At 41.7% G+C, this 20,414-nt stretch overlaps 1 protein-coding gene across 2 annotated transcripts in view; it reads right to left on the bottom strand.

Moving 5' to 3' along the window:
• Window positions 1-20,414, bottom strand: part of fryb (furry homolog b (Drosophila)) — a 64,849-nt gene that overhangs the window by 22,433 nt on the left and 22,002 nt on the right. For both annotated transcript variants that reach the window (XM_078286392.1, XM_078286393.1), the window contains exons 8-34: window positions 19,509-19,677; window positions 19,108-19,200; window positions 17,852-17,950; window positions 15,741-15,842; window positions 14,407-14,510; window positions 13,579-13,687; window positions 12,596-12,682; window positions 11,570-11,741; window positions 11,288-11,420; window positions 10,739-10,846; window positions 10,173-10,299; window positions 9,423-9,536; window positions 8,735-8,899; window positions 8,247-8,333; window positions 7,785-8,044; window positions 7,005-7,194; window positions 6,370-6,494; window positions 5,378-5,435; window positions 4,956-5,047; window positions 3,994-4,166; window positions 3,568-3,728; window positions 3,309-3,419; window positions 2,866-3,020; window positions 2,366-2,465; window positions 2,083-2,254; window positions 1,067-1,323; window positions 824-970 (exon numbers count right to left, since the gene is read on the bottom strand). In XM_078286392.1, the coding sequence (XP_078142518.1) occupies window positions 824-970; window positions 1,067-1,323; window positions 2,083-2,254; window positions 2,366-2,465; window positions 2,866-3,020; window positions 3,309-3,419; window positions 3,568-3,728; window positions 3,994-4,166; window positions 4,956-5,047; window positions 5,378-5,435; window positions 6,370-6,494; window positions 7,005-7,194; window positions 7,785-8,044; window positions 8,247-8,333; window positions 8,735-8,899; window positions 9,423-9,536; window positions 10,173-10,299; window positions 10,739-10,846; window positions 11,288-11,420; window positions 11,570-11,741; window positions 12,596-12,682; window positions 13,579-13,687; window positions 14,407-14,510; window positions 15,741-15,842; window positions 17,852-17,950; window positions 19,108-19,200; window positions 19,509-19,677 (3,670 nt within the window). The remainder of the gene's footprint in view (window positions 1-823; window positions 971-1,066; window positions 1,324-2,082; window positions 2,255-2,365; window positions 2,466-2,865; window positions 3,021-3,308; window positions 3,420-3,567; window positions 3,729-3,993; window positions 4,167-4,955; window positions 5,048-5,377; window positions 5,436-6,369; window positions 6,495-7,004; window positions 7,195-7,784; window positions 8,045-8,246; window positions 8,334-8,734; window positions 8,900-9,422; window positions 9,537-10,172; window positions 10,300-10,738; window positions 10,847-11,287; window positions 11,421-11,569; window positions 11,742-12,595; window positions 12,683-13,578; window positions 13,688-14,406; window positions 14,511-15,740; window positions 15,843-17,851; window positions 17,951-19,107; window positions 19,201-19,508; window positions 19,678-20,414) is intronic.

Raw genomic sequence — 20,414 nt, 5'->3', positions numbered from 1 at the left:
TAACAGCTAAACCTCGTGTTTAGCTGTTACACACTGTCAGTCCTTAAAGTATATCAAAAGCTCAAACAATTGTATCACTTTATTTCAATAGTCCAGTGTTGACTCTCAACAGTGTATCAGTAGATATTCAACAGTGTATCAGCTGACTGCCAACAAGAGTTGTTTCAACAGACTATCAACTAGGTATTTTCAGCTATCAACAAATGTTCAACAAACTATCCGTAATTTATGTCAGCTACCTATGAGTTGATTGTCAAGTTCACCTGCTCAAATTACTATCAACAGACTGCTGTCAACAACTTGAGGTTAAGGTTAAATTTAGGCACCTAAAAGAAATGGGTCAGGGTTGGGCACATAAAATAATTTGGTAAAGGTTAGGGTTAAGATTAGGATTAGGGTGAATGTTAGGGTTAGGTTTAGGTTTAAATTTAGGCTAATAAAAAAATGGTTAAAGTTAGGGTTATAGGGCAGTAAGGCCCTAGGAATGTGTTCCTTCCTAGCTTATAGTCAACACATATTCAGTTGATGAAGTCTGTTGTTGACAGTCAACTGACATGTTGTAGAGAGTCAACAGTGGACTATCGAAATAAAGTGTTACCCAAACAATAACTTTCAAAGTGAAAAGAACATCTTCAACCTAATAAATCAGTGTAAACAAAGCCTCTCGTTTTCAACAGATATAACACGATCACTTCCATTTTTCTTCTAGACAGAATGCAACAAAGACCGACACAGATTTATAAATGCTCGCACCGCCATAGACACCGCAAGCAAGCTATGTTGACACTTGAACGCTAAACTATGGATGAGGAAATACACTCACATAGGGCAAGAGTGTGGTATCGCTGCTGACTCCACACAGACTGATGAGGAACTGCAGGGCTATCCGTAAGTTGTTGCTCCACCTCTCGTTGGACACCAGGGCGTTCCAGGCGTTCTCCATCTCTGGGCCAGGGACCTCGTCTCCGTACTGATGACGTAAAGAAAGGAAAGGGGTTTTACTGTGAAATGAGAGTTGTTTCACTCTGAAAGATGCACACACACACACACACAAACAGTTTCCCACCTTAGCGGTCATGAACATGAGGTTGTTGAGCACCAGCGAGGTGGCCTGCAGGGAGCCCCAGCCGTTACCCCTCAGACTGGGGGACAGTCCCAGGCTGTGCGCCCGACCACGAGGCTCTTCCTCTGGGGTGCAGGGGCTGGAGGCAGGGGGGAGGAGCCCCGTGTCGACCAGCTCAATGTTACTGAGCCAGGGCAGCAGGTAGGACAGCATGATCTGTCTGCCGTTGGGATGGGTGGTGGGGAAACGCTGGCTCACCTCTGTGTGGGGAGAAAGAGTCAGAAGAAAGGATGTGATAAGTGCTTTGAGGAATCCTCTTTAAAGGAAAATTCAACCTTCAGATTCTCTTACACTGTTATGTATCAATGTATGTTCAATGCATTACAGGAGTTATTTTGTGATGAAGTGTTGTAATTTACTTTTTTGTTGTACGCACTTTCCCTCAACCTGCCTTGTCTACTTCTACTTCAGTTAGTCATTTCCTACAAACCTGTTTACCATTTATGTTTTTGATAGTTGACATTTATTCTGCTATCAAACTGTATTGTAGCTGTGTTGGAAAAATCTTGATGTGACTTCATGTGTCTACATTTGGCCAATTATCCATGGGAATAACAACAAAACAACAAAGTGGGCCCAGAAATACAAATTACATCTTCAGTACCTGATTTTTAACAGTGTTCAAGAAGGATGGATTGTTCTTTTAACACATAAACATGTAGATTTCCCTCAGCACACTTCTCTTACTTATAAGACAACAAATGCATTAGCTAAGCTGCAGCCTATGATACACAGTATGGACACAAATAACAAAATATGTGATATATGATCAGCAAAAAGTGCTGACCCCAGCGTTTCCTAGAGTTTGTGATGAACTTCTGTTCTGTCTCTTGTTTTTAGTATCCATCTGTTTTTGCGTCCCTTGTGTCAGGCCTATTTGTTAAAAGCGTTCTATAAATAAACTTGACTTGACTTCTCCATGCATAACACAGCGTACAGATTCACCCAGGTGTGTTTACCTGAGAAGAGAGGCAGGGTGAGCTCTGGGAACATGCTGGCCAGCTGGATGGAGAGCTGAGAGAGGTTGACGCTGTACAGAGGAGGCAGCGGGCCGTGGGTCCCATACAGAATATTACCAGGCTTTTGCTCCACCATCCGCTTAGAGTACACACACAGCTTAGACTCCAGCACCTGCGGACATAATTCCATTATAATCAAAATGCACTGTACTGTTTCACCTCTATATATGCGTTCAATGACTATTCAACATTGTGTGATGTGTTCTCTGTGCATGTTTTTTACCTGCATCAACTGCATGGAGATCTCATAGATTTCCCTGCTGGTGTCTGAGGCCTTGAACAGCACCAGATTAAGTAAGGTCACCAGGTCACATGGGTAATTCCTGGCAAAACAACAAAATATGGTTATTAATTGAGTGGCTGGTTACACTGAAAACTAGTACTCACAAATCTTGCATTTCGTCTCATGCTGCAAGCTAAAGTTTAAGTGGAATTTAATGAAGATTAGATGAGAGAAATATACTATGTGCAACGAAAGTGCATGTGTCACTTTGTGAAATGTAAACAAAATTAGAGACAGCCGTAGAAGTTCTCAACATTCAATGAACAACTTTGTACGTCTGTCACTTATTAATCTATTTGCTCTTCTTGTTACATACATCTTTCACAAACATAGGAAAGGTGGGAAATTAGATTTTAACAATATAACATATAGCAATAAAGAATGTAATGCATGTCTCCAGTGATAACTCACACAAGAGTGTTAACACCATGATTGCCTACCTGTTACCGCAGACGGTGGCGATGGCCTTGAAGCAGCCAGAGGCCAGCTGGTAAGATCCGGTGAAGCAGCGGTCCACAGCCCAGTTGAACAGGTTGACCTGGTCTGGGTTCAGTTCTAGCAGCAGGATCACCACCTCACAGCCCAGACGGTGCACCTAAGGCAACACATGTTATCATGTAGAACGACTCACCCACATATAGGAAATAACACGAAGGGTGCAACAGAAAAAAGGGAAATGTAGATTTGAAAAACAACTTCTTGGGGTAAGTGTAAGTGCTACAACCCCTTAATATGTATGTCAGATTATTTAAAGCATTTGTGCTGGAACTATTCAAACTTCTTAAAAGATATTAACCAGTGTTATATTTTCTGAAAACCTGTAGACATACAAGGCTCCCATGCAACAAGTTAGAGGCAATAACCAATCAGAGAGGTGACCTACCCGCAGGTCGTGGCAGGCCAGGATGTTGTCCAGCCATTTGTAGAGATAGCCGTCAGTAGACAGACCCACATTGTCAAACACTGGACCGCAACACAGCACCGCTGACATAGCCTAGGGGACAAAAGTTAAGAGAGTAAACTTAATGAGACTTAACAAGATTTAACGCTGAGGTTTGTGTAAAATGCAGTAAAAGGACAAAATATTGCAGAAATCACTCCTGCCATGTATTAATGGTCTTGCGACTGTGGGTATTGCTTACCTTGAGAGCACAGTACTGGTACCGAGTGATCTGGTGGTTGCGGTCGCTATAGCGATCAAGGGGCGTGAACATGACACTGAAGGGGCCGGCCCATTGGCTGAAGAGGATGAAGAGATGGTGCCTCAGAGACTGCTGAGGGAAGAGGAAGCGCCTATGGTGGACTGCAGAGATGGAGGGAAACAAAAATAATGTTATTTCTCAAGATGTTGTCAAACTATCAATGTATACTCTAATTTCCATATGTATTGACCATTTTAGGTTTTACGTTTTTAGTCTATGAACAATTGTACTGGATAATTTGTGATACTGTAAACTGGTATGTAAATTCAGTCAGTGAGTAACTGCAGAACACTGATAAAGCTACTACTACTATTACAACTGCTACTACTGAAGGACCAATGCATTATGAGTAATCTAATTATTTACCAGGGACACACTGGATGAGGTTGGCCACCATCCCGCTGAAGTGGGCCCTGATGTCTTTAAGCACGTCCAGCTCCTTCTCATTCTCCGCCTCCAGGAGCATCCGGGTCAGGTCCACATACTCTAGGAACAAGGCCCCCAAAGCCAGGGAGTCGCGCTCCAGTGCTCCATTGGTGCTGCAGAGGAGGAAGGAGATGAAATTCAGTTAAAGCGGGATTAAAGAGCTCATCTTTCAGATTACATAGGCAATCTTTTAGGGGCGCAGTAGGCTAGAGGGTAGAGAAGCAAGGAAGTTGGAGAAGGTTGCAGGTTCGAATCACTGGACTGGCTGGACAACAACTACTGATGGGGTAAGGCATGAAGTATTATGTTAAGGTGGTTAACACACAACAGCTCCAGTGGAGTCCTTGGGTAAATAAAGTATAAAAACTACCAAAACAAAGACAACTAGAAGGCACTCGGTAGAGCGCAAACATCCGCCAATGCTGAATAATTCTCTAACTTGCAAAGCTGCAGCCTCTCAGTTTATGTTTGTCTTTCGTTTGTCCTCTGGGATTGATTTTCTGAGAAAATAGCATGTGAACGCAATGCTGTTTAGCATCTGACTTGTCTTAGATGTCCGACTTTCCCACCAGCACATAAACGCAGCATAATAGATATGGTTAAAAAATGATAATCTTCTAAATCGTCAAAATCCCATATCTAGATCACCACTAAAATTGAATAAAGGCTTTGGACCAAGGATCAGTTTACTTTCAGACACATTTTTTTTAGATATCTTACTAACAAACAGACAAACAAACAGGAGTGAAAACATAATCTCCTTCGAAGTTTGTTGGTAGAAGTAAAAAGGAAGGCAAAGAAAGGGAAGAGAGGTAAAAGAGCGATAAATATGTATCTAAACTTGATGGCAGCAATCAAGTAGTGTGTGAGTGTGAGTGTCTGTGTGGGTGTGTGTGTGCTACCTGTCACTGATGACTCCTGCATCAGCCAACAGTTCAAAGATCCTGAGCAGCTGTAGCCTGAGCAGATCCCTCCTCTCACGGCGCTTCTTATTCTGGGAACACACACATCACAGAAAGGGGTTCAATTTACTGCCATAAGGAAGGGATTATCAACACTCAGTCTAGTAGTTGTTTATATTCATTGGCATATCCAATACCTACGATACCTTATACACCCTTATTTACAGGCATATTTAAATAGAGTTTGACACTATACTTCAAGTTCATTTAGAGTATATTTCCCCAAATTCCTGTCTGGGATCAATAAAGTTCATCTTATCTTATTTCGGTATTGTCATTGTGTTTCTCTCTCTCTCTCCCTCTGTGTGTGTGTGTGTGTGTGAGAGTGTGAGTGTGTGTGTGTGTGTGTGTGTGTATGTCACCTCAGGCCTACGTTCCAGTGCTTCCTTCATCAATGGATGGAGTTCCTCCACTAGCTCCCTGTTAACACACACACAGAAAAGGAGAAGGCAAAACAATCAATTAATTGCTTCATCGGTGTATCGCTAAATGTGACTGATCAAATCTTCTCTCCTTCTAGACTGAAAACAGTATGAGTTAATGGAGTAGAATGGTTTGTAACAGATATAAATCTCGTGCTACTCAAATTTCAAATGTCACATGCCCTAAAACCACTAATCCTCGAACATTGTAATGTTAGACAAATTTGTCTGGAGAGGCCTTAATCTCTTTAATAACAATGACCTCGCTTTCAGAAAACATTTCAGGTTAAAAATAGATGCTCTCTTACAAAATGAAACAGCTCCCCTTTCACAATGGAACCTCTATCTTTAAAAAATGCAATACACCTCTCTCCCATGCAGAACGTCAAAGAGGTATGCTGCTCATCTCAGGTATGAAGGGAATGTACAGACAGACAGGGGAATAACTAATGGAAGAAGGGAGCGTGAAAAAAGACATATGAATCATGTCATTCTCATGTAAAAAAAGAAACAGATAAGGACTACATCTAGCACATCATCCATTTTGTATTGTGGCCTAAATCTATCCAGAGCCCTTCCCCCCATTCAGCCTTTGTTTCTTCTTCTCTGCTTCACCAAAAGCTCTCACCGAAAGAAAAATAATTTGTGTATCAGGCCTGGGTCAAGTAGCGTTTGCAAATAATTGTTTTTAGATTCTTGGAGTTGTAGCTGGATTACCTGAGCGTCAAATTAGAATACTTTTCTGTGACAGACAAATTATCTGACACTTTCTGAATTGTTCTGCTGTGGTAAACCCCACCTATCTGGTGCTCCCAGTAGGCAAAAACACTAAGAATAACTTGCAAATACCATTTGACCCAAGTCTGGCATGTATGGTATGAGCTGTGTGTGTTTTTGTAGGTGTGCATTTGTGCGTGTGTCTGTTCTAGTACCTGAAGACCAGGGCATTTGTGCGTCCGAACCCCAGCACCAGAGACTCTGTGATCTCCAAACTCTCGGCTCTCATCAACGGGACCAGCTGTTTTAAAAGCCAGGCTACTGAGGGGGTGCCTATCACCTGAGCAATACAAGATACACACACACGGATCAGCACAAACCACATGAAACCATGATTGCTCAGATGTGTGAGCTCCACTACTAACCCAACACTAACCCAAAGTAACGAAAATTAATAAGCAATAGACACTCGGAAAGAATGAGCGACATACTTTGATACTATTACACCATGATTTTCACTGGTAATCACTCAGGGATTTGATGATTTATATATGATAGTAGCTGGGCAATATGACTGTCAACTAGGCCATACCACTCTATATTTTAAGATGATTCTTCATAACAAATAACACAATATATAAAATGGCAGTGCCATACAGCTCCAGTACATAAAAAAGAGCAGTCATCATCGCATTGGGACTGAACAACCATGTATTTCCATATTTTCCATGACTTTTTGTTCCCAAACTTTTCAAGACCTTGAAATTATCAAATTATCGCATACTTCTCCAGACTTTCCAGACCTGTTATCTTATCTGAAATACAAGCACACACACAAACAAACACATACCTTGTTGTCGTAGGTGACGCTGCCATCAGGCGTGGTGGCGGTGATCTCGGGTGTGGAAGCTCTGAGGTGACCGGGGGACATGATGCTGGGCTTGGCCACGCCCAGACACAGGATCAGGTAGTTTCGCCACAGAGGGATGTAGCTGTCGCTGGAGCCTGCTGTGCTGGTCTTCTTAGCATTCACTGGGCTGCTGTAGAAAGACAGGCAAAGAAGGAGAATAGAGACAGACGGTCAAAGATATTTGAATCTTTCATTTGCATATATCATTTGTTGTTTTACCTCTACATTTCACTGTGGTTAGGTGTACTTGAATATATGCTTTGAGGACAGCGGTGCTGTACTTGATTAAATTATTTGGAAGTAACTTAGTAGATAGATTCATCTTAGCTCTACTTTTCTACTAGTGTAAACTGATGTCAGTATACGCCAAAAGCAAAGTTACACTGGTGCTGTCCTTCAAGCATGTTTCTGTGTATACTGAATTAAATCACATCTCCTGTCCTCTATCCACTTTAACTGGTCTAAAAGTATCCCTTCAACATCTCTTCTTAGCTCTTTTATTTATTTTCCTAGCACCTCATTCTTACATGATCACTCTATGGCCACAGGAATATTGTGACCATAGATATTCTGATCATTGGACCGCTTACTATTGGTTGTAATTTTGGTGATCTAGGAATTTAAGCTTATTCTACTGTTGCAATCACTCAAGTGACTCTGGACAAGAGCGTCAGGTAAATGCCTAAAATGTAAATGTCAATGTAATGTGTGCTCTCGTACTTGGGGTCAACCAGCGGCAGCAGCAGCTGTAGCCGCGTGAAGGCGTAGGGCCAGGCGTAGCCCAGGGCGATGGGGCAGTGCTTGGGCAGGTGCTCCTGGCGCAGGAAGCTGTGCAGACACAGCACCCAGGGGTCCTTCACACACTGGGCAAAAATCCAGACGTGGCTGGGGCTCTTCACATCGTAGGCACTGCTCACCAGCCGAGACGTCCACTCCACCAGCCACTGGAGGTCAACATGGTGGCTCAGTGGCAGAGTGGACTGAGGGAGGGGAGGGGAGGAGAGGAGAGGAGAGGAGAGGAGAGGAGAGGAGAGGAGAGGAGAGGAGAGGAGAGGAGCACCAGCAAAATTAGTGACTTTAGAAGAACATCATAAAAAAGGTGTGATATTACATTGTGTAGTATAAATCCAAATATTACTGATACACCCCAAACACGAATACACTTAATAAAAAGGTGCTCACCGAGTCGGAGACAGCCACATGAACGAAGCTGTCCATTACAGCTGGGCTCAGCTGGTCCATGATCTCTATCATGGGTTTGTCATCATCCTAGAGGGGAAAGACATTTATAGAAACAGCTATTCTTACAACAGCGTCATACAATGTGCAAATGCTGTATCCGTAATCACAGCCACAGTCAGATGGCTTTCCCTCTGTGCTGCTCTATCCATGTCTCTCCCTCCCCCCTTCGCTTCCTACCTCTCTCTCTACCAAAGTGGTAATTTAACACCAGCTGCCTGATAAATGCTGGTAATTTTTTTGTCTGCGGCCTGCGCATTTCTTTATTTTGCCAGTCACTTTGATAAACAACTATCAGCAGGTCGGCTTGGCACTGAGACCACCCTTCAATCCCTCTGTCGGATCAATAAAGTATCACATTCACATTATTATGATTTGGAGGTTCATTTAAATCTATTTGGCTGGTGAAACAGTGAGAAGGACTACCGTACCTCAGCATGTCCGAGGGCTGTGAAGAGGCAGCGTATTTCTCTTAGCACGCCCACAGCCAGCTTCCTGGTGCTGATCTGACAAGAGCAGAGGAGCAGCAGAGCCAGGCCCTCCACCGCGTGGAGCACCGAGCAATGGGGGCTTCGCTCCGGCAGTCTGGGGCTGGTCTGATGGAGAGGGAAGATAGACAGGGTGGACAGGATACTGAGAAAGATCTTATTTGAGAGAGAGTAGAGATTACAATACACTTAATAACAGTAATAATGATAGTAATAGTCCTTATTTATACAGCAACTTTTCACAACAATGATTAAAAGTGCTTTCCAAACATGAAAACCATAATAAACAAGGCAACAGTAAACATATCCTCCCCCATGATTAATGCAGAACCCAAACAAACATGTTACCTTGTTTTGACCTGTAATTATAGCACCTCCCCTTGGGCCAGCAAGTGTAATTTTGAAACATGAGAAGTGAGATGCATCATTTCCCCCAAGTTTCCACAAAATCCCAAATGATGTAATGCCACCCCTTGGGCTAATCACTATAATTTTGAAAATGTGCAGTGGTGAGATGCATCATTCTCTCAAGATGCCACATTAGGATAGGATTGGTGTAGAGATGGGGGTGGCAAAAGGTGGCTAACATGTGACCAACACAGAGTGAAGCTTCACACTATACTGTACAAACCTCAGTTCCACCTCGCGTCTTCCCCTGGAGCTGCAAGGCTAACCTCCACTGGGTGAGCAGCTGGAGGAGGAGTTTGACCGACGCATCCTGCAGACCCTGATGGGTGTCCTGTACCTGGGAGGGATTGGAGAGCGATAAGAACAAAGTCATGTAATTGTATCCATCTATACATGTAGCCATTGTAGGAGTCACTACTGCTGCAGTTTGCTGAACTCCTGCTACTACTAGGCAAGAAAATGCTCTCATTTCAGCTGTTAGAAGTTGCAAGGAACCATCTGTTAACAAGTTGATTGTGGAACATTGGAGTTTTGCATTATGATAGACAGATTTGGTTCTACTGCATTATATTCAACAGAGAATTGTCTTTAGTGTTAATGCCAGACAGGTGCAAGATACATGCAAGAGGGGCGAAGTGACAAGCAAGATAACAGTAAACAGTACCATTATGTCTTTGGTTGTCATCTTGATTTGTTTTCTTTTTCCCTTTGGGATAAGGTGGTTTTACGCCCCTTGAAGTTTCTTTATCTCATCTTCACAATTTTGATTACTTTTTTTTGTCTCCCATTTTTCAGTTTTTATCAACTGTATGTGAAAATAAACTAAAACTAAACCTACATCTATAGGTACAGTAATTACTGTAAATGCAGGATACAATCATCTGCTATCAGCTGTACTGTCTGGGTAGCTTCAGTTTCCTCAAATTCAGTAATGTCTCAACATCTCTTCATCAAATGCTTCTTGAGCGCTTACCTCTCGCAAAAGGAAGTGTGTGTAACCGAACAGGACGTCTTCCCTCCAGTCTGAGAAATCTAATAGCAGGCTCTGCAGGGAGTTCTGGGAAATGAGGCGGAGCTCGTCGTCCATGTGGACCGTCAGTCTGTGAGATGGAAAACATATAAACAGAGTAGAATGACTAAGATCTCGCCGATAGCTAGAAATGGAAACCATCTAAATTTCAGAATGTCTAATATCTCAATGACAGCAAGTGAAATAAAAAATCTCTTCACTTTCTCTGACTAAAAGGCTCAGACTCTTGACTGGATTTGACGATTTTAGCCAGTGGAAATGGCATGGAAATGTATGTTGATTGTCAGTGAAACCATGTCACTCTATAGTTGAAGATTATTCCTCATAAGAATAAACATAACAATTAACAAACAGAATTGTAAAGTTTTAAGTGATGATCAATAAATGCACTGTCAAAAGATTCAACATGATAACCTTGAGAAAAACACAAGCACAGTGCATATGATTAGCATGTGACAACATGTTAGCGAGCAAGTCAGCAAGTCATCCTGTCTCTAACGCTAACTCACCGTGAGAGCAGGTCGATGAGCTCGGGCTTGGACATGCCGTCAGGAAGGATGCGAGGAATGGCCGCCACACAAGTCCTGAACAGGTCGATTTTAGGCTTCCTCTCTCCACTGTCAATGAGAGAGAAGGAGGGAGAGAGAAAGAGTTGAAACCCCAAATTCTGAATTTATTTGGCCTTTTTAGAGTTTAGGTACATTAACACATATTAAGATGTCTGTGTGCGCAGTACATGTTTACAAATATTACCTATGTATTAAAATCTTATAGCCTCAAAAGACATTTAATACTCATGTTTAGCTGTCATATATTGTCAGCCCTTGCACCAAAAGCTCACTCACTCAATTTGAGAGGTAAAATGCCATTAATTCAATTAATCAAAACATAAACAAAGTCAGTAGAGAGGCATCCATCAGTGTTTCAGTTGTCAGTTCTATATTTGCCATTTCAAATTGGGGCTTTAAATATAGTATTAAACGGAGCAATCACAGATGTGTAGTGGCACTGGAAGACTGAAAAGTATGTTGAGCTGTTGGACTGTGTAGTTTACATACGTGATCATGTCCTCTGGTTCTTTGTTGAGCATCTGGACGTTGGTGAGCATCATGCAACGACCCACCTCCTTGTCCAAGTGCCTCAGGATGTTGTCCAGGGCCTTACGCACCTGGGAGTAGTACAGCGACATGCCTGCAGAGAACAGAGGACGACATGGACATGGAGTTACAGAGAGGATATACACATGAATCAGTGATCAGTGAATACAGGTGCTAATGGATATAGCTATGACAGAGGGAAAGTTTACAAGTTTACACACACACACACACACGCTGACAGACCTATGAGTTTGGCCTCCTCTTCAGTGAGGGTCTTGCTGAGGTAGGTCTTCTTCTTCTTCAGGGAGTTTCCGGAGGGCAGCGTGGCTCCTGTGTTGGGCATAGGAGGCTCCCCGTCCTTCTGCTGCAGAGCGTCCGCTATCACCAGGAACGCCCGCAGGCCGATGTTCATACGCTGGAACACAGATACAGCACAGCATCCTTACTACATATCACATACACTACAGCTATTAGGAACAATGGCAGATTTGTGGTTGATAATACAGCATTCACAGAATCATCAGGTGTTGCTTCTACCCCTCATAGAAAAGATATATTAATAAAAATGGAAGATACATAACACAGAATCTTTACTACATACACAAAGGTTTGGGATGATTATTTATATTCAAAATGTATTCTATTATTGATCACTTATTACCTGCTTAAAATTGTAATCAGTGCTATTCAGTAAGGCATTACATTTTCAAATGTCAATGTCACTAATTAGTAAATGTCAGAATTATCATCTGCATTATCATAATCTTTCAAATATTTTTTCATGATTTCTAAAGTTTTGATAGTGTCTATAATTTCACAATTATAATGCATTAACTGTAAATACAAATATTTCTTAGTATTCCAACAAGTAGCCTACTCGCCAAATTTGTTAAAAGTATCTGTAATGTATTTACTGTGGTTTTACGGCATGAATTTGAATGATTTGTTACCATTTTTATAATCAAAATACTGTAATCCCCTTGCCTATGATCCATTACTCCCCAACCCTACGTGTGTCTGTGTCTCTGCACTACAGCTGACAAGCTGCCTGTTCAGACTGATGGTACATTTTGTTTCAAAGTTACAACAGAGAGCATACTGTTCTTTACCTGCCTCACTAAGGAACACAAATAAAAATTGGAATGCTCACTCATCTAATATGCCTTGGGGATATATAGTTGATCTGTGTGTGTGTGTGTGTGTGTGTGTGTGTGTGTGTGTGTGTGTGTGTCTGTGCTCAGGCTGTATGTCTGTGTGAGTTTTCTTTACCTCTGGATTGAGACTGAAGGCTTTGGCAGGTTTCCCGACACTCAGCAGGTCAAATATGATCTCCTTCATGGCAAAATCCAGTCTCTCCTGAATATAGAACAAAAACATTGGTGTTACAGGGTTTCAAAGTTTATGGAGTGTGCAGCAGCTGGTACCTTTGCAGTCTCTACCGGCTTACAGATGTAACATTGTTATTATATATAGATATGATAAATATATGGAGAGAGTTTAGGGACAAGACCATGTTGTCTGTGGGTTTTGACAGTTTTAGAATGTATGTAATGTATGTAAATGAATTCAGAACTTTTCTATATTTATTTAGGAGTTATTTATTTGCATTGACATCAAGAGGTATGAAAATAGATATGTGTGTTACAGTCAGCTGCGGAAAGAATATCACTAAAACATGACAGATTTGCCATTTGGTAGACGGTTTTATCCAAAGTGCCTATAAGAACCATGAGTGCATAGTTTTAAGATGTCTCAGCATGACACTGAGTTTTGAAACCTCATTGCTGCCTCTCATCCAGCCATTAGATGGAGTGTAATCAATTTAGATAATGGATTCTGGTGGAATGAAAGTGTCAAAAATGTCTGATGACCTAAATTCTTGGTAATCCTGCATTATCAGAGCAACTGTGGGAGTAGGTACTGAAATAATATTTATATAACGGTCTAAGAAGTTGCTTCATTCGAAATGTGGTTTTTGGCCAGTTTTGCAACTGCGTTAACTGACCACTTTAGATTATGTTTATTTTTCTCTGAGATAGTGGAGGAGTGAAAGAATCTTGGCAATTTATGGGTCGGATTATATGTATTTTGCAAGGATGTCTATCTATGCAAAACACTAAAAAATGAACCCCCATTTCATTTCTCAAATGTTCTGAGAGTACACTATTGCTTTTTACACTCGACCTAAAGCAGTGTGTACATACTTACGTCTATGACTAGTACGTGCGTGCGTGTGCATGTGCCATACACACCTGTGCAATAAACTGGATGATCTTGACGAAGATATTGAGAGGCATGTCTCTGGGTACAACGCTTCGACTGCCCTTGGGGAACAGAGTGGAGGTGATGGACGTCAGACGACTGGGGGGAGGAGGGGGAGACAAGAAAGAGGAGACACAGGAAGAGAGGGGAAGGGAGTGGCATTGAGAGAGTGATGGGAGGGGAAGAGATGAGACATCAGTAACAAACCTCATTACAAAACATTAAAGGTGTAATGTGTAGCATTTTAACATCAATAAATCATTACCACATTAACTTTGAGACATCAGCATAATTACCGTAAACAAATGATGCCATTGCCGAGAGGAGTAACAGCCTCTACACTGCGTTTGACATTGCGTGCCATTGGGTTGGGTTATTAAAGGGATATTGCTTTACGGCACAAAACAAGAAGCGTAAACAGAGCTAAAGCTGTCAAGAGTTTCTCGCAATGGCAGATAGCGGAACGAGCGAAAGCCCTATGGAAAAATCACTTTATCGATTATCATTCTTCTTCTTGCTCTTCAAAACAAACATGTGAAGCGACGCCAGGGAGGAGGAGGAGGAATAAGTAGCAACATTCTCTTTGGGATAGGAAACAGGGTTTATGGGAAGTGGGGTCATAATTCTGAGAAACCCTAGCACTAACAATACCACCGGTGTAGGATAGAGGCTACCAATCTCCTTGATCGTAGTCTCATTTGTTTACGGTAATTATGCCAAGGTACAATTAATTTGACAATAATATACTGATGTTTAGCAGCTTTAAAATAACATCTTCCACTTTGTTGATGGGAAACATAACTGCGTGTGTCTGTTACCTCTGTGTTCCAGTGTTGCTCTCACACTTGATGCGGATCATGTAGACCCACAGCAGGCGGTAGAGAGACTCGAGAGCCACACGTGCCATCTTGGGGTCTTTATTCTGTACACACACAAACACACAAATTCAGTACATTAGAATTTTCACTCTTTCACATTCTGGGAGAAATGGTGCAGCACACTGCCGTACATTCCTAACATACTGTCCCTAACAGAGACAGGATAGTTTACTGCATCTACTACACACATTACTTTCTAAATTCTTTACTATGTGATCACGAGTCAAACTTTTAGGGAAATCATTATGAGCCCCAACAAGTCACTACCACATTCTCTACCTGTGGTGTTTCCCTCAGGCAGAACACACATTGTACCTCTCACAACAGATCATTTTAAAGTTTGATGAGGTATTACGTAACGCGGTGTTGTGTGCATGTATGTTGTTGAGGCAAAATCATTCCCCATGGGCGATTTTATGATTGATGAGAAGCATCTGGGGATTGATTGCACAGACTGCATAATCATTGTGTGTGAGCATAAGCCATGATCGCCATTCCGATCTCACTTATTCACACCAGGAGAAATGCTGAACATTTTGTCTTACAACAACCACTGTGTGCGCACACACACACACACACACACACACACACACAAGCAGGTAGAGAGTGGAGACTCTGGGTTCCAGACTAGTTACTAGTGACTGGGTTACTGACTGGTTAATGGACTCTAGGTTACTGACACTAGGTAACTGATTGGTCGTTAATGTCTGGGTTTAGGGATGCAAATTTTAATCAATTTAATTAATCGACCATCAGTCACATTAATGACCAATTAATCATTAACATCCCTATCTGTGACTGGTTAACTGACTAGTAATCAGTGACTGGGTTCCAGACTGGTTACAAGACTTTGGGTTACTGACTGACTGGCTGGTTACTAGTCATGTAGCTGCTGACTGGTTAACAGACACAAGGTTACTGACTGGTCATTGTTAATTGGGGAACTGACTGATTACTAGTGACTGGGTTACTGACTTATTACTGGATTACTGACTGGTTGCTTGGCACTAGGTTACTGACTGGTCATTACTGTCTGGGTTACTGACTGGCTACTAGTGACTGGTTACTGAGTGACTGTTCCAGACTGAGATATAAATTGGCTCGTGGCACAGATAAAATTACACCCCATAAAGATGGAAACAGTAAAACTGACCTAGTAATCTACATTTAATAATTAGAAAACACTCTCAGCTCCTTACGCCACAGTAACACTACTTAGGAATTATATTATAAGAATAACCCATAATATCTCTTGCATAGAGAGAAAGGCCGACCTTGAGGTTGGAGAGGCAGTTGTTGAGGAAGATGTACCAGCGGCTGAGGAAGAGCTGCTTCTGACTCACACACAGCAGGCAGGTGACCAGAGGATACAGAGCCTGGTGGGGAGAGCAGAGACGGGAGACAACACGGTCAGACACAGTTAGGGGACACAGTTTATTTATTTGAAGAGCTCCATTTCCAAAATGGTACATATCCGAAAAAAATCATTACCTCAAGTCCATCATTCATAGTTTCTACCATGGAGGATCCAGGCTCTTCAGCAGTTTTCTATATTAATTATGCAGCATATTCCTTTGACATTGTTATATTTTTGAGCCCATTGCTGAGTAATCTATGAAGAGTGCTGTTCCAAAATATTATATATCCATTTTGGGGGGAAAAAAAGACACATTACCTTACATTTTGTTAAGCAAGGATTTATGTTACCTACTGTCCTGTAAAAAAACATATACTGATATTAATTTTATTTAGTCAACAATTTTCTGAGAACATCACTTCTTCAAATAGTAGATTAGTTAGTGGAGTAATTTTGGAACATACTGTAAATCTTCATTTCTCTGCTCAACCGTTTTTAAGGCTTATAAATCTCTCTTAAAACTGTCTCTTTTCAATCATCTACATCTCCCCTTCCAGACTGAAGAGGATTTAATAAGTGAATTCAACAAAGAATCGTTGCCTTCACCTGGATTCACCTGGCCAGTCTATTTAAGGAGAGAGCATGTGAGTCTGATGTTTTGTACACTTGCGGATTGAAAGATAGGTTCTTGGAATGAAGATAATCCTCCCCTTGTACCTTTATGAGGGTATAGGAGAGATGATGAATATATCAAATTATTCTGGAGTCTGAAGTTGAGGAACGTGGACTTGGTGTCTCGACTGGTGAATCATCTGGCATTTCATACCTTTACATTACATGACCCTTTAGCCCGCTGTATGGGCCTTTCCCAGACTTCATGAAGCTCATTCTTTAAATGAGTACAGATACACCCTTGTCATTAATGTTTTTGGAAATGCTGGGTTGAAGGAATGCATCTGCTGTCTGTCACTGCTTATCACAGAGGGTGTGTGTTATCTCTCTCTCTCTCTCCCCTTTCTGTGTCTCACCTCATATCCTGTCATGTCAGTCGGCACAGCGGAGACTTACAGGAATGGGAGTGTCAGATTGTAAAATAATAACAATTAGAGACAGGCAGCACATTGCTATCATTCCTCTCTATTCTGTCCTGTGCGCTCTGACATGACAGGTTATTGTCTGTTTGTGCACGTGCCTGTGTGTTATTTGTTTGGAAAAAGTGAAAAATCATCTGCGTGTGGTGAGGTGTGTCCAGGGTCTCAGGCCTCAGTCTTCAATGCATGGGTGGCTAGGGAGTATTTAGAGAATCCTAGGAGGAAGCATGTAGGCTGAATGACATGTCTGGGGCCCGGAGGACAGAGGCCGCTGTCACAGCAGGGAAGTCCACGCACATATCCCACATAGCGCATCAACAACCACCAGAAATAATCCAACACAGCAGCCCGATGCAGCGTGAAAACAGTGAATAGTGTAAATAGGCATGTCATGGGTTGTGGTGAGATATCCTGGAGGTGGGGCAACTTTTTGGAGGAAACTAAAGGGCGACATTGCGTAAGGAGTTGACTGCATTGATTACTAGGGAAACTTCTTTCTGCCAGGAAAGAATTCTGCTAATCCTGTGTCTCAGTCTGTGTTTCCCAAAAAACTGCTTAGTCTGTCATTACACTAAGAGCCATGATTGCATTTTTCAGGTAATGGGAATAGGACATTTTGTCACCAGATTTTAAAAAGTCCTTAAAAAAAGTACAATTTCATTTCATGCGTATTCATGAGAGTCCACTATCTTACTCACGTTGACATTGCCAATTTGCTAATTCCCATCCCTGCCGAGGGCAAATATTGCCCATCTGGCACTGCCTCAAAAACTAGCCAGTGCACTGCGGCCTTAACTGCACTCCTGTCTCCCTCCCATGGAGAGATAAAAGCCCACATGTTGGAGAATTACAGTAAGTGCTTTCACCAACTGCTGGTAATGGAGAGGAAATGAAGAGAGATGAGGAGTGGAGAAACAGAAGAAGGGGAGAGACTGACCAGAGAGTGTTTCTTCCTGGAGGACAGGTCCAGGGTGGTGTCGTATAAACTCTCCACAAAGTTTCGTAAGCATGGCACGTTCACCTCGTTCTTCACAGTCTGGGGGAGGGAGGAGGATACACAAGTTATTAGATACTGGGCTCCTACGCATTTTTCTTACAAAATTCCACACTTTTTTTTCCAGACCCTAATGTCTTGACTCTCAGCTACACAACATCACTTTGTAATTGAAGATTATTACGGTACTCATACAACAAAAACTCAACAAAATATCACAATTTTAAATGAAAGTGGGTCTGCAACTACATAAAACATATAATCATATCAGCACTGAACAACCATCATTTTCAATACTTTTCCAAACTGTTTATGGAATTCCTGCTGTACTATTGTATTATCTCTATGTCTATGTAATTTTTATCACCCTCGACAGTCATTTTCCTTAAGTGATAATAAAATTTACCTTGACACACCTACAGGCAGACAGAGACTACATTAATGGACTATGTGACGTGCTTAAGATCTAAACACCAGGCATTTAGATGTCGAAAGACGTGTTTAATTGCTAAATGTAAGTGAAATACTAAAGATGGTGTTTAACAACCAGTGTCCCGTGGAATCAACACTGTCTGATTACTTTCTCAAGACAAAGTCAAATACTACTGTGTTTCAGTGGAACATCTTTGGAGAAGCACGTATTCTGCTGCTGAACAGCATTAGCATATTGCTGAATGGGAATATCCACATTGCTTTGTGTACTACAGAGAAAGAGGTAGAAATCCTTCAGAAAAAAGGTAGCTCACACTATGAAAACAAAGCCTAGGCCTAGAGGTTAAGGCTGCACCTTTGAACACAGGTCAAGAGCCAGACTGTGCATAGATAAATGAATGAATGAATGATTAAATAAAAAAGGATAAACAAATACATTTAAAAAAAGAATACATTCAAACTTGATAGTGTGTAGTGCTAAGAAACACAAGAAACAGCTTCGAGTATCAGCTCAGTATCAGCTCAATAAGTCACAGAGAAAGTTACAGAGAAATATAAAGCAAAACATTTTAGTTTCTTAAGATAAAGGGAGACAGACAGATAGGCAGGAAGAAAACAGACACTCAGACAGAAAGACAGAGAGACAGACAGACATATTACTTAGACGATAGACAGTGACTTTGAACTGACTTTAAGGCCCATAAAGAATCCAAAACAGCCATCCCATTACAATGCACAGATCCAGCAGGACGATGGAAGACACTTACAGCAGCTACAGGAACAAGTATCTCCACAAAGAGTCCGGCTAATGAGTGTTTAATGTCTTTATCCTTCACTTCCAAGAAATACTGGGCACACTCCTAGAGACGGAGAGAGAGAGAGATAGCAAGAGAAAAGATATACACAATCATTTTCATATGTAAATGCCCAATCAAGCCAAAGTGCCAATGAGCAAGGCCCTTAACCCCTAATTCCTCCAGTGGAGCTTCTCAGTGACCAATAGTAGAACATTATGGTTATACTGAGCAGCTCCCAGGTATGAATGTGTGTATCTGTGTGAGTGTGATGCAGAATGTTATGAATATGATTCCCAAACCATAGCCCCCTTTTTAGTTTATCGGCATACAAATAAAAGGCTGTAAAGGTAAGGTATCAAATGATGTCATACCTGCATGAACTGGAAGGAGGCTTCAAAGTCCTCCACTGGATACATTTTAATGCGGAAGAACTTGACTCCCATGATGAGGCTGATGGTGGACTGGATGACGTAGGGGCTCTGCTCCTTCTGCCTCAGCTCCTTTAGCTCGGAGATGAACTTCTTCCTCACCGCCGGGAACCTGACGAGGAAAAGGCGAATAGATTTGATCAAGTATTCAAGTATCAAGTCATATATGATTTTTTGTTTTCATATCGGGGGCCTCAGTTGACAGGTAGTTTGGTTATTTGAATGAATATAATAACAAAGCAGGGGGGATTAAGTTGCAAGTAGTTCATTTGTTGACGTGTGTTCCTTCTAATATAAAATAAGTTTACACTTTATTATTTGTTTTGCGACCAGAGCCAGAAAAAATACATCACACCAAACAAATAATATCACAAGACTAAAAGCAACATCCAAAAACAATATTGCACTAAAAAAAATTGTGTTCAGAGAAGATACACATTTCCCACCTGCCTCCACAGACCAAGTCTATTTATTAAAAAGGTATTATGTGTAGATAGCTCACTCACATAGATAGATCCTAACTCTCACTAGATTATTCTATATAATCCTGAAACACACAGACTCTCTCACACGCACAAAAATCCTCTATGTGCGTTTTTGTGTGAATATGCACACAGGTTTGTGCATATATAAGTGTGTGTGTGTGTGTGTGTGTGTGTGCCCACCATCCAGATAGGGTTTACCGACAGCGCTCTGCAGCCCTATATTTAGAATGGCATCTGGAAGGGTGATGTGGAGGGAATGTGTATGTGTGTGCATTTGTGCTTGTGCGTTTCTACGTGTGTGCTTTTGCATGCTTGACAGGGGTTGCCACAGCAGTTAGTAAGTGGGACAGTGACCAGCCTTCTT

The sequence above is a fragment of the Centroberyx gerrardi genome, chromosome 11 (genome assembly GCF_048128805.1).
Source record: "Centroberyx gerrardi isolate f3 chromosome 11, fCenGer3.hap1.cur.20231027, whole genome shotgun sequence".
NCBI classification, from domain to species: domain Eukaryota; kingdom Metazoa; phylum Chordata; class Actinopteri; order Beryciformes; family Berycidae; genus Centroberyx; species Centroberyx gerrardi.
This window is presented reverse-complemented; position numbering and strand designations above follow the sequence as displayed.